The sequence below is a fragment of the Neophocaena asiaeorientalis genome, unplaced genomic scaffold (assembly GCF_003031525.2).
Source record: "Neophocaena asiaeorientalis asiaeorientalis breed wild unplaced genomic scaffold, Neophocaena_asiaeorientalis_V1.1 scaffold105, whole genome shotgun sequence".
Classification (NCBI taxonomy): Eukaryota; Metazoa; Chordata; class Mammalia; order Artiodactyla; family Phocoenidae; genus Neophocaena; species Neophocaena asiaeorientalis.
This window is the reverse complement of record NW_020172162.1, coordinates 4,735,673-4,748,697: the sequence shown is the minus strand read 5'-3', so window position 1 is coordinate 4,748,697 and position 13,025 is coordinate 4,735,673. Positions and strand designations below refer to the sequence as shown.

General features: G+C 35.0%; 1 protein-coding gene across 1 annotated transcript in view; it reads left to right on the top strand.

Annotated features, from left to right (window-relative positions):
* The window catches only part of AK9 (adenylate kinase 9), a 116,062-nt gene that overhangs the window by 42,276 nt on the left and 60,761 nt on the right, over positions 1–13,025 (top strand). The window contains exons 14-19 of the mRNA XM_024755840.1: positions 1,948–2,060; positions 2,166–2,223; positions 4,169–4,252; positions 5,720–5,868; positions 9,732–9,888; positions 10,916–11,030. Coding sequence (XP_024611608.1) covers positions 1,948–2,060; positions 2,166–2,223; positions 4,169–4,252; positions 5,720–5,868; positions 9,732–9,888; positions 10,916–11,030 — 676 coding nt within the window. The remainder of the gene's footprint in view (positions 1–1,947; positions 2,061–2,165; positions 2,224–4,168; positions 4,253–5,719; positions 5,869–9,731; positions 9,889–10,915; positions 11,031–13,025) is intronic.

Below are 13,025 nucleotides of genomic sequence, written 5' to 3'. Positions count from 1 at the left end.
AGAAAAGGGAACCCTCTTGCACTGTTGGTGGGAATGTAAATTGATACAGCCACTATGGAGAACAGTATGGAGGTTCCTTAAAAAACTACAAATAGAACTACCATATGACCCAGCAATCCCACTACTGGGCATATACCCTGAGAAAACCATAATTAAAAAATAGTCATATTCCACAATGTTCATTGCAGCACTATTTACAATAGCCAGGACATGGAAGCACCCTAAGTGTCCATTGACAGATGAATGGGTAAAGAAGCTGTGGCACATATATACAATGGAATATTAACCGTAAAAAGATATGAAATTGAGTTATTCGTAGTGAGGTGGATGGACCTAGAGTCTGTCTCTGAGTGTGAAGTAAGTCAGAGAAAAACAAATACCGTATGCTAACACATATATATGGAATCTTAAAAAAAAGGTTCTGATGAAGCTAGGGGCAGGACAGGAATAAAGACGCAGATGCAGAGAATGGACTTGAGGACACGGGGAGGGGGAAGGGTAAGCTGGGACAAATTGAGAGAGTGGCATGGGCATATATACACTACCAAACGTAAAATAGATAGCTAGTGGGAAGCAGCCGCATAGCACAGGGAGATCAGCTCGGTGCTTTGTGTCCACCTAGAGGGGTGGGATAGGGAGTGTGAGAGGGAGACACAAGATGGAGGGGATATGGGGATATATGTATATGTATAGCTGATTCACTTTTTTATAGAGCAGCAACTAACACAACATTGTAAAGTAATTATACTCCAATAAAGATGTTAAAAAGAATGAATTTATGTGTTTATCGTATTATCTTCAAAATTAAGACCAAAATTAAAGACAAATACTCTTGGACAACTCACAAACTAAAGCCTGAGAAGTATTGACCCAGACTACTAAGATGGCTTGTTACTCAATCTGTTTGAGCCTGGATAAAATGCATTTGTTAACTCATTCAAAAATCAATTCTTTAATTCATTCAAAAACACTTGAGTACCTTCTTGTATTAGACATGATTCTAGACCCTGAGCAACAGAGGTGAACAAGACACTTGAAGCTCCTGTCCTTGTGGTGGTTACATTTTAATGGGGGGTAGAGGGGGGAAAAAGTAAACAGATAGAAAAAATATATAACACAGTAATCGGGCAGGTGGTGATTGGGGTAGGGGCACTGCAGTGTTAAGATAACCAGGGAAGACATCTCTGAAGAGGGAACGTTTAACTGAAACGTGGATGGAGAGAGGAAGCAGGGCTTCTGGAGGATGAACAGTGTTCTGTAATGTTTCTCGGAGTCTGTAGTGATTCCTTTCACATCGAATTGTGGCATGATATCACAGATTTTACATCTTTCCACAAATTGCCTTTTCTCACTGGAATATAGAAATAGATGATATCTCTTATATGTTACAAACCTAAATCTCTTTTCAAATTCACTAATTATTCCAAATCTGACAATAAGGTTAACCCCTTTTAACATTTAAAAAATTGAAATTTGTTTGCTAGGGGTTTTACTCCTATATATATATTTTTTTTGAATTTTATTTTATTTTTTTATACAGCAGGTTCTTATTAGTTATCCATTTTATACATATTAGTGTATATATGTCAATCCCAATCTCCCAATTCATCACACACTGCAATATATTTTTAAGAAATTTTGTCAGTGGAGAATATTGAGGTTTTTTAAGACAGAAAATTATATAATAATACAGAGGATGGCAGCTAATATGGAGCAGGCTTCCTGTGTGCCAAGCCTTTTCTAAGTCCATTGTTTACACCCATTATCTCAGTTAATGTTGCAGTGATGTTTTCAGTTTAATTATCCTCATTTTGCCCAGTAGAAGCTTAGACAAGGAGACCAAATGATTCACCAAAACCACACTGACTGAGTCAGAATTCACACGCCCAAGACTGTCTACCTACCCCCAGCTACCTTTTGCTAACACAGCCAATTACTATCTTTCAGCCCAGTCAACTTCAAAAGACCCTCAAAGAGAATTTGAAAGGAAGGAAAATGAGTTCCCAACTGATGCATATAAAAGCTCAGAAGAGTTGCATCTGTCATTTGATGAAGATGATAAAGAAAATGTTGCTAATATTATTAGCCAAATCTTTTCTAGTATAAACAGATTAGCTGATAAAGCGCATTATTCTTTCACTGCAGTGTTCACTCTTGAATCCCAAAGAGAAAGCTCTTTAGAGGACAGTGAAGAAGCCAAAATGAAGTCAGATGATAAAGACGGTCACAAAATGAGCTGCTAATGCCATGCTTGTGGATCTTATTCCCATTTATTCCATATTTTATCATGTTTATATTGAAGCTTAAAATTACCCACCCCCTCCCTCAAATTGGAAACTTTAAGAGAAAAAGAGTTAGCTTCTCTCTTACAGATTTAAACTGAGCAGCTGTAGAACAGAAATAGATTTACCAGAATGAAGAAGAAAATAGAACCGAGCAAGTCTAATACAGTTAGAACGCCCCCCAAATTTTTTTGTATGTTTCCAGACGTGACACAATTATTATCATACAATAATAAATTTTCTTAAAAGCTCACTGCTTCCTTTAATGGGTTGGAATCAGAGCATCATAAACCCAAAGTTGTAGATATGAAATGTTATCATTTAGTGCTATTTACCCTTATAAAACTTTTCCATTTATATAATCAAGAGCATACAATGTAAACTATTTTTATTTTTTATTTATAATGTTACATTTAATTATATAATTTCATTAGAAAATATTTTAATCCTCCTTTAAAATTACTGCACAATTTCCCTATTTATAGGTAATAGTTTTAACTAGTTCATCACATCGAAAACTTAAATTATTTTTTTGTTACTAATACAAATAATGCTCCAGTAACTTTTTTTCCAATGAATTTTCTACATGAAGTTTTGTCTGCATGTTGACATAAGTGGAGTCACTAGTTTGATGAGTATGAAGCTGCAGACTGTCAAATTGCTTTGCATAAAGTTGTTCCCGTCAGGAATATACAAACTACATGTTATAGTTTCCTCGGTATTTTCTCTTTTTAAATATTATTTTAGTTTTTATTTGACTATTTCTGAAGTTTAGTATTTTAATACTGTGTTAGCCATTTATATTTCTTCTTTTCTGAGGTGACCATTTTTGTCTTTTGCCCATTTTTCTAAATTGTATCAGTTATATGGTTCCTATATAAGTTTTCTATATTACTCACTTATTTTTCATATTTTTTTTCCAAATTGGGTGGTTTGTCTTTTAAATCAGCTTGCTGTTTTTGAAGTAGAGGAATTTTTCACATTTTCATAGTCAAATCATTACTTCCCCTTTGTTGATTTCTTCCATTTACTTTCAGGCTTAAAATGTCTTCCTCTCAACCAGAGATTTAATATATATACTTATATTCTTTTTTTTTATTGGTCTGACCTTTTTGTATTTAATTTTTAATTGCATGTATAATTTATTGTGTTATATAACGTAGGGCTGATCTTTTCTATTTGGTTTCTCCTCCTGATTCAGATAGACGTGTCTTTGCCTTGTGTTTATTTCAAGCTGAGTAGGAATTGAACTGGGCACTGTCAGAAACTTATATATGACACTCCTCCTCCCCCAGCATGCATGCGCACACACACACTTAACAGAAGACCCAGAAATTAAAATTTTGGCCAAGTGGCATCTGGGAACCTCATCTCTGCTGCTGCAGAATTCCCAGCACCAATACATACACAAAGGGAGCCCCTCCTTTGTATTATCTGTTCCCTCTTTGGGGGAAGCTGTCCAAGGTAGAAGCAGTCATCAGTGCCTCTACCCACTGCTGGAGGGATGCCAACACTGCCAGTGTATCCTGGTAAAAGGCACCCTTTCTCCCCCCTGTGTCTGAGATAAGCACAGCCTTTACCTCTTGGAGCCAAGAGTCTGTTAGTTACCTAAGGAAGGGAAAATTTGATTTTTTTTTTCAATTTACATCCACTGGCATTATATGAAACTGAAATTACTCTTGGTTTTGTCATAAGTTAAGTCATTATCTTTATTTTCTACTGCTGATAGATATGTTTACCTATTTGATTATTATGGTTGTTATTTTAATTTTTTAAGAAATTGGGAACATGAGTCCTGGGTCCCTGGGCCCATACCACAATCTTCTTTGGGATTCACCTACACTTTAAATACTGTTCTTTACGTGTTAACAGAGTTTTATTCACAGATGCAAAAAAAACAAGTGAAATGTCTACACTTCAAAGAAGTCAACAAGACTCTAGTCAAGATCTAATGTTGGATTCAAAAAAAGGTAAATTAACATTTGGGTAATTTGGTTCTCTTAGACTGTGGATCTAAAAATCACAAATAGTTCCTTTAGAATTTTGAAGGAGTAACGTGTGTGTGGGTTTTTTTTTTTAAAGTATTATTAATATCCACTTACTTTATCTTAAAGGCTACTATAATATGAACAGTTAGACATGCAGGAACACAGAAAAAAGAACATGTGATATATTGTTTTTGTGAACAAGAATATTGAGAAGATAGGAGATCTATTTTTTCTGCCATTCCTGGCATGTGGCTACTGTAATAATTCACAAGATGGCTGCTAGTGTGCCAGCCATCATATCAGTGTGCAGGAAAAGGGAAAAGACAAGGGATAAAAAATTGGCATTCCATCCAGCTGAGTTGTTCCTCTTTAAATAGAAAACAAGAAGACTCACCGCCTCCCCTTCCCAAATTTTTCTTGCATCTTATCTACCAGCCATCCAAACTATAAGTAAGTTAGGAGATGTAGTGTTTTTAGCTAGGCACATGGCTGACCCTAACAAAATCAGGGTTCTGTTACTAAGGAAAAGGAGACCAGATATTGGATAGACCACTAGCATCTTCTGGCACATTTAGTACCTTTGCCTGGCTATTTCTGCCTCCTCACGTCCTCTTTCCCTGGCTATCGGAAGATCTTGGGTTCCTGCCTCTTCCACTCTGGCTCTCCAGAAACTGCTGGCTCTCTCTATCCCTGAGAACAGACTTCTTACTTTACGACAGGGGTGGCAGCAGGCAGCTGCTCTTCAAAGGTCCTTTGGGGTTTTTCTGGGCAAGGATCAATTGGGCTCTAGCATGAGACCCTGATGGATAGAGCCTTGGGGCAGCTCAGGAGGCACTATTGGAAAGGCAGAGGTAGAGGAGTCAGGTGGAGCTGCCAATCTCATGTCCCATTAGAGGAGTGGATGAATGTTTACATCATGGTGCAGCCTGTGAGCCAGCTCAGTCGTGTAAGGAAACATTCAGCACACAATGAGACAAGAATCAAGTCTAACACTTCAAAAACCAGCCTATGCCACCCTTTCTTCCATCCCCTCCAACTTGCCTACCTCCCGTCCTCTTATTGTCCCATTTAGTTTCATGCTTATAATTGGAAGTATTTATTTTGTTTTCTGACTCATTCCCTAGATGCCCAAGTTTTAGCCTGACCCCTGGAAGCCTTTGTTTCCTACGTCTTCTCCCTGACTTCCTGAGTTTTGACTCCTGCCTGACATGACTTTTTTCATGCCTCATTCACTTTCATTCTGATGCACTGGCTTTAAGCGACTGCTCTGTTATTTTGGGATTCCTGACTTATTTCCCTTCCAGTCTATTTCTCCCTTTTTCGGGCATGTGCTGCAGGAACACAAAGAGTACTTCCTTGGGTTAGGTATTTACAATCATGTTCTATTGCAAATAGCATTGTTTACTAAAATTATTAATGGCATTAATTTATTGATTTATTTTACTTTAGATGTAATAGAATATGTGATAGAGGAGGTAACTGCAGATCATCCAGAAGTTCGTTCCATAATAAAGGAGACGGTAAAAATGGCAAAGGACATGAACTTTGAACAGCCACATGAAAAAATTGTTGAAATCTTAGACGAAGTTCTCCAAGAGGTAAGAAATCCAGGCTCTTTATTTTTATCATTGATTTCACAGTAACTGAGAAAATGTTAACCTAGTATATGTACAATTATTTTAGAATCCTGTATGACAGTGTTGAAATCTGTAGCCTTCAAATTCATGTGCATTTTACAGTCAACATTGTTATGTGTAATGTACCCCAGTGAACAGTTGCTTATAAATTTTCAATAATTATCAACAAATGTGCAATATAATTTCATAGCTTTGACATTTATTCTTCATTAACTTTTATTGTCTTTAATTCAGTCCAGTTGGTTAAAAGATAGTTTATATGAAGCAAGTACCAAAGTTACTTTTTCATCTATGAGCCGGTTATTTGTAAACCAAGACAAATTTTGCTCCCTAGCTAACTAATTTCATCCAGCCACCTTGAACATGTTCATGGGGGAGATGGATGGACACACCACAGATTTTCCAATCTAAGGGGAAAATAAAGCCTCAGGTACTATGTCCTACCCATATCAAATCAGAAGGCTTATAAAGACCATATGGATCTGTTTTGTACAGAGTGCTTGGGTAAGCGTTCAGAGCAAAAGTTAAAGAGAACAAATCAGTTTTGGTCGTTCGATGAACTTATGTATTTCTCTGTAATTTGAAAATGATGTAATTTAAAATCATGAGAAGAAAAAAAATGTTCTCTGAGAGTATAGAACCACTCTGTAACACATTGGGTGAAATCCTTGAGCCCCAGGCTCTACCCAAGGCAAGTTGTTATCCCCCTCTGAGCTTCCCAAAGAGATCTATCAACTTCTGTATCTCTTCAGGTTGTTCTGTCATCAATTTATTTCTTCAGAAACATTCTGAGTACCTACTGTGCTAGAGCCTGGGGACACAAAGATGAATTAAACATAGCTCTTTCCGTTAAGGAGCTATCAGGTAGGAAAGGCTGACATAGAATCCAATAATTAACTCTCATGTGCTAAGTGGTAACTAGATATGTACAAGGTATAGGAATGTCAGGAAGGTCAAGGCTATTACCTCCTGGGAGGTGAGACAGAGCATCCCAAAGGAGGAGATATCCAAGTCAGGGATGTCTTTAGCACTGTGAACATCCCATCCTTGCCCTTCACTGATAATTTGCTCCATTCTTTCCAGAGTTTATTCTGGAGGATACAGATCTACAGGGAGTACTACTAAAACACTTCTGAGGTAGTAATATGAGTAGTGTCAATAGATGGTAAACTGTGAGTCTGGGATCGTGGGGGAGTTTAAATCACGTGAGATTTTAACATCAAAGCTCATATCAGATTGTCTTTTTCAAGAGCACAGAGACCAATGCAGGACACTGTTCTACCTGTCATCAGTTTTCATGATCTCTGAGTAGGAAACCTATTTTTAAAAAGTAGGTCATTACTAATTTCTTACATGTAAAGACAAAATCTTACTAAGGTATCTTTCTTAAATTAGTTTATAGATTTGATGCAATTATAATAAAAATGTCAATGTATTTTGAAAACTGACAAATGTCTCTAAAATTTATTTGGGAGAACCAATAGTTGAGAATTGGTAAGAACAGTCTGGCAAAGTATAACAGAGAGAGACTTACTCTACCAACTAGTAAAATGTGATGTTACAGTGGTTTATAAGCCTGATAATCATACAAGAACTAACAGAACCACAGAGCAGGCACAGAAACAGACCTCAGTATAGATAAAAACTGAGTGTATACTAAGGTTTACATCACAACCCAAAAGGAAAGGAAGAATTATTTAATAGTGTTGATAAAATTAACTGGTAGGATAAAAACAATTTAGATTCTCAGCTTATATCAAAATTAATTCCGTATTAATTGTTAAATGTAAAAATGGCATGTTTTTACCTAGAAGAAAGTGTAGTGATATTGAAATGATCTTAGAATGGTCAAGTACTCTAGGCACAAATGCCATGGAAGAACTCTTAGAGTAAAATCTCAATGAAGATGCTACTTAACAATGATTCCCTTTCCTTAAAAAATACACCATGAAAATCAAAATTTTAAAGCAAACATCAAACTGGGGAAAGTATTTATAATAAATATGACACATTAATTCCTCATTATAAAGATTTCTTACAAATCAAGGAAAATCTAATACCAATGTAAAAAACAGACAAAGACGTAAACAGATTATTTCATCAAAGAAGAAATACAAATGGTTAACTGAAAAATTTTAATGTTCAAGTGTCAATAAAAATATGAAAAAAGACAATTTCTTACCTGTCAAATTGGCAAAGATTTTTTAAAACTTATAACAATCCATACTAGTGAGGCTGTAATGATATAGTCACATAGGAGTGAAAATTGTTGTAGACATTATGGAAGCAACATGACAATGTATATAAAAAGCCTTTAAAATGTTCATTCCCTTATTCCTTTTGACCTAAAAACACTTTTTATAGGAATCTAACCTAAAGAAATATATACTTAGACAAAGATTTATATATGCAGATGTCCATCATATCATCACAATGTTATAATAAAATTATAAGTTATATAAATGTTTAACATGAAGAGGATGATTAAACAAATTAGGGTTTATTCATTTGACTAAATACTATGAAGCCATTAAATTTTTTTCAAAAAAATTGAATGAGATAGGGAAACTATAAATTATATGTTGATGTTGTTTTAATTTTCATATCTTTGAAACTTAGTAAAATTTTTTATTAACCATTTATATTGTTTCCAGTTTTATTGATATATAATAGACATATAAGAGTGTATTCGTTTAAAATGTACAACATAATGATTTGATATTTGTATATATTGCAAAATGATTACTACAATAAGTTTAGTTAACATGGTCACCTCACATAGTTACATTTGTGTGTGTGTGTGTGGTGAGAACTTTTAAGATCTACTCTCTTAGCAACTTTCAAATATACACTACAATATTATTAACTATAGTCACCATGCTGTACATTACATGATTAGGATTTATTTATCTTGTAACTGGATGTTTGTACCTTTTGACCACCTTCACCCATTTCCCCACCTCCAGCCCTGTCTCTGGCAATCACCAATCTGTTCTGTTTCTATGAATTTGGTTTTTCTAGATTCCACAAATAAGTGAGATCATGTAGTATTTGTCTTTCTCTAACTTATTTCACTTATACTTCTTCATTATAGCTTTTTTCCCCCCAATTCTATTATATGAGACATTTCAAAGTGTTAAAATTCTTTTTTTCAAAATACTCTTCATTCAGATGGAAATTCAAAAAGCAGGTAATCTTAAATTCTATATAGGCCAGAGAGTTACACCAGTCTTCTTGAGATTTCTTCCCCTTTGACTTCTAATATTCTGTGATTTCCTGATGGCCCACAAATTTGTTTAAAACCTTCAGAATTGGTATATTCATAGATCCACATCTAATCTCCATGCTTGTGTTGAAGTTATTGGGTGGCAGGTAGAAGCCTTTCACATTGAAGGCTGAAAAGCAAAAGGGAAGTGAAGAGCATTGTCACTAAAAAAGGCAAACTGGGCTAGGACCTTGCTACTCAAAGAGTGGACCAAGGACCATTGTCACCTGAGAGCATGTTAGAAATACAGACTCTTGGGCCTTACCCTAGACCTTCTGAATCAGGATTTGGATTCTGTAATACTGAATAACATATAGTAAGCATGTATTATATTTGTTTAAGAAAGGCTTTTGCTTCCTGTTCTTAACTTTTAAAACTTATAGCTTTATTGCTTTAAAATTAAGTTTCTCTTTTAAAATTAAGTGGCTCTTTTTATTTCCTTCTGAAAGTCAGAAAAACTCAAAAGATACTTGATTATGGTCCACAAAAGTAATATATCAAGGTAGCATCCTTTACTTGGGTAGATATGATGGTAATTTCAGTTTGCTGTTTTTCACAGGTAGTTGAAGAAAACGAGAATAGGTTTTATGGTGCCCCAAAATATGGAGGATGGATACTAGACAACTACCCTATTATGAAAGAAATGTGGATGGTCTTAGTCAACAAAGGAATTCTACCCGATTTAGTCATCTGTTTATCAGACACAGAAAACAATGGTTGGTAAATATTTATCATGTCAATTTAAAGTGAAGTTTTTATTGCTGATAATATTTTTAGTTAAAATATAAAATGAAAAACACTCCACCTTCCCTATGTACAAATACCACACCAGTAGTCCCTTCATTACCTAGAGGTACACAAAAGGAGGCATCCATCCACTGAGTAGGTGGCCACAGATGGTGTGGGATCACCTGATGTTCCAGCAGGCCCTTACAATTATTCTTTGGAGCTGAGAATCTAACACCCCATCCCAGTCAGCATTGTAACTTCTAAATGAAAAATATATGAGGCTGAGGGCAAAACTATATATTAGTCCTTCTTCACCTTAAATGGGAAATACTAAGTACATAAAGATAGCAGAACTAAATTTTAATTATTCTGTCACTTTGTATAAAGCTATAGTAATCAAAACAGTATGGTACCACCAGAAAAGCAGACACATAGTCCAATGGAACAGAACAGAGAGCCCAGAAGTAAACTCACACATATAACGGTCAACTAATCTTTGATGAGGGGGCCAAGAATATTCTGTAATTTTGCATCTTAAGGAAATATATTTGAAAAGAGAATTTCCATGGGGAGAATATATTATACTACCTCTTTTTATGTTTTAGTTATTTATGACATGCCCATATATACCTTTTAAAAAGGATTTAAAAATCTCTGGCATTCCTATATACTAATGATTAAAAATCTATGGGGTGGGATAGGGAGGGTGAGAGGGAGGGAGATGCAAGAGGAAAGAGATATGGGAACATATGTATATGTATAACTGATTCACTTTGTTACAAAGCAGAAATTAACACACCATTGTAAAGCAATTATACCCCAATAAAGATGTTAAAAAAAAAAAAAGGATTTAAGATGGTCTCTTAAAGAATCTGGGCTCTATTTAAATAAATGCTTAAAGGAAAATATATTTGGATATAGACAGAAATAATCTTTTCATTGTTAATTTCCAAAAATATATCTCACTATATTTTATAGAGCTTCAAAATTAACATTGTTCTCTTTGTGTTTCAGGAAAATATTTATTTAATAGACTGTATTTAGAGAATAAACAAGAAATTGACTCTAAGATTTTAGAAAGGTTATTGGATGAACTACTAAAGAAAAGAAAAGAGGAAGAAGCAGCAAGGTAAAATCTGCCTGGCACAATAAAATGGGTTAATTAATCTCTTATAGCTGTTAAATATGTACTTACAATTTATATTTATGAAATGTCTTTAGCATCAAAATGGTGGCCTACTAACTAGATCCAGTTCTAATTCTAAGAAAAGCAGTAATTTCACAAATACTTCCATAATCTCTAAAGTACAGAGTTGTGGCTGTTTTCACAGCCCCAAATCAGACATTCTAAACCAAATAGCTACTTTCCAAAGACACTGTAAAAAAATGAGCACAGGGAAGATATTTTTTTCTACCATGTTTATCTGTGACTTAAATATTATAATTTTGCTAACTAGAATCCACAAATGAAGGAAATAATATAATAAAAAGTGAAAATACACTTGTGTGGTATGACTAAAATCCAAAGCCTAAGTTCTACATAAGGAAAGAACAAGACTACTTATTTATAATTGACAGGTTCAACATCAAGAACTTATTCTCTAATCTGGGTGCAATGAAGAACATTTCAAAATGTGGACACACTTCCATCTGTTCATGGCTGGGGTCAAGACTAAACTTTAACTATCAAGTTCTTCAGACTGGAAAATAAAGTATAAAAAGAAAGAGTGTCTTAATGTGCTAACTGTTCTTCCTTGCTGAAACAAGCTCTTTAGACACTAAAATTTTTCATTAGCCCACTGAGATTCCTACTTCTCCAAGCGTTAAAGGCTGAGACATTCAAAAACTAAATTTCTTTATATTAACCCATTAAACCTCCCACTATTAATGATGACACCTATAGGAGCTTTCTCAAATATTATTTCCTTTTCCCCTTCAGATATTAGCAATTTGTGCTGGAACTTAGGAGAGCTCTTTAAACTCTAGGAATTATGGAGCTGGGAAGTGGGTATTTGTTAGGGGGTGGGGGATAACTGATAACTGTGTGTCAGAGGATTTTGTTATTTGATGTTCATTGTTCACCTAAATTGGCCGTTCCTTTATAAACTTAACACAAAAATACATAAAGTATAATTTAGATTAGTTAATAAAATTGTTTGTAAAATTGACTAAAAGTATTAAGACAATAATTACAAACTTATTACATTTACTTTTAGCTTTTAAAAGTTCTGTTACAAATGGAGCTACAATTTGCTAGGATTTAAGGGATTACCTAATTTTTTTCCAGTGTATGAGAAATAGTCAAATATTTAAGAACATATGAAGCTATCGACATAACAGTAAAACGAAGTTCATGTGACTTCTAGGCTGAAGGTTTGCTACATTTTTTTTTTTTTTTTTTTTTTTTTTTTTTTTGTGGTACGCGGGCCTCTCACTGTTGCGGCCTCTCCCGTTGCGGAGCACAGGCTCCGGACGCGCAGGCCCAGCGGCCATGGGTCACGAGCCCAGCCGCTCCGCGGCATGTGGGATCCTCCCGGACCGGGGCACGAACCCGCGTCCCCTGCATCGGCAGGCGGACCCCCAACCACTGCGCCACTAGGGAAGCCCGGTTTGCTACATTTTAAGTAGATAATTTAAAATACATTTAATCTATAGGGTTTTTTTTTAAAGGAAAAAGACATCTCCACTGTCTCCCAACTCTTAACTTTCACCTCCCTCTTACCGTATGGAATTTTCCAAGCTATCTCTATAATCAATTTTTACTTCTTTTGATTCTAAATTTTTATGTCTTTATAAACTTCTTAATGGCAAAGACTTGCCCAGGTTGAAGCAGACTTTTCTCCATTTCTCTATGTTGCTTTTTTCTCATATACTGCAGAAAATGAAATTTAAAACAATTTTTTTAAAAAAATGGTCAGAGATGCATTTAAAGGCCTTGCAACTTGGTTGGACAAGAGATAAGATTAACAGGATTTAGAATTACATCTTTGGCCATATATCTACAGACATGCTGATTCTAGATTTTCCAACATCAGTTTCCAAATGTATGAGTCAGATGCAGAATAATTTCTGTTATCACCATTTGTCTTTGTCTCTCCAAGTAGTATATAGAAGTAGCTAGAAA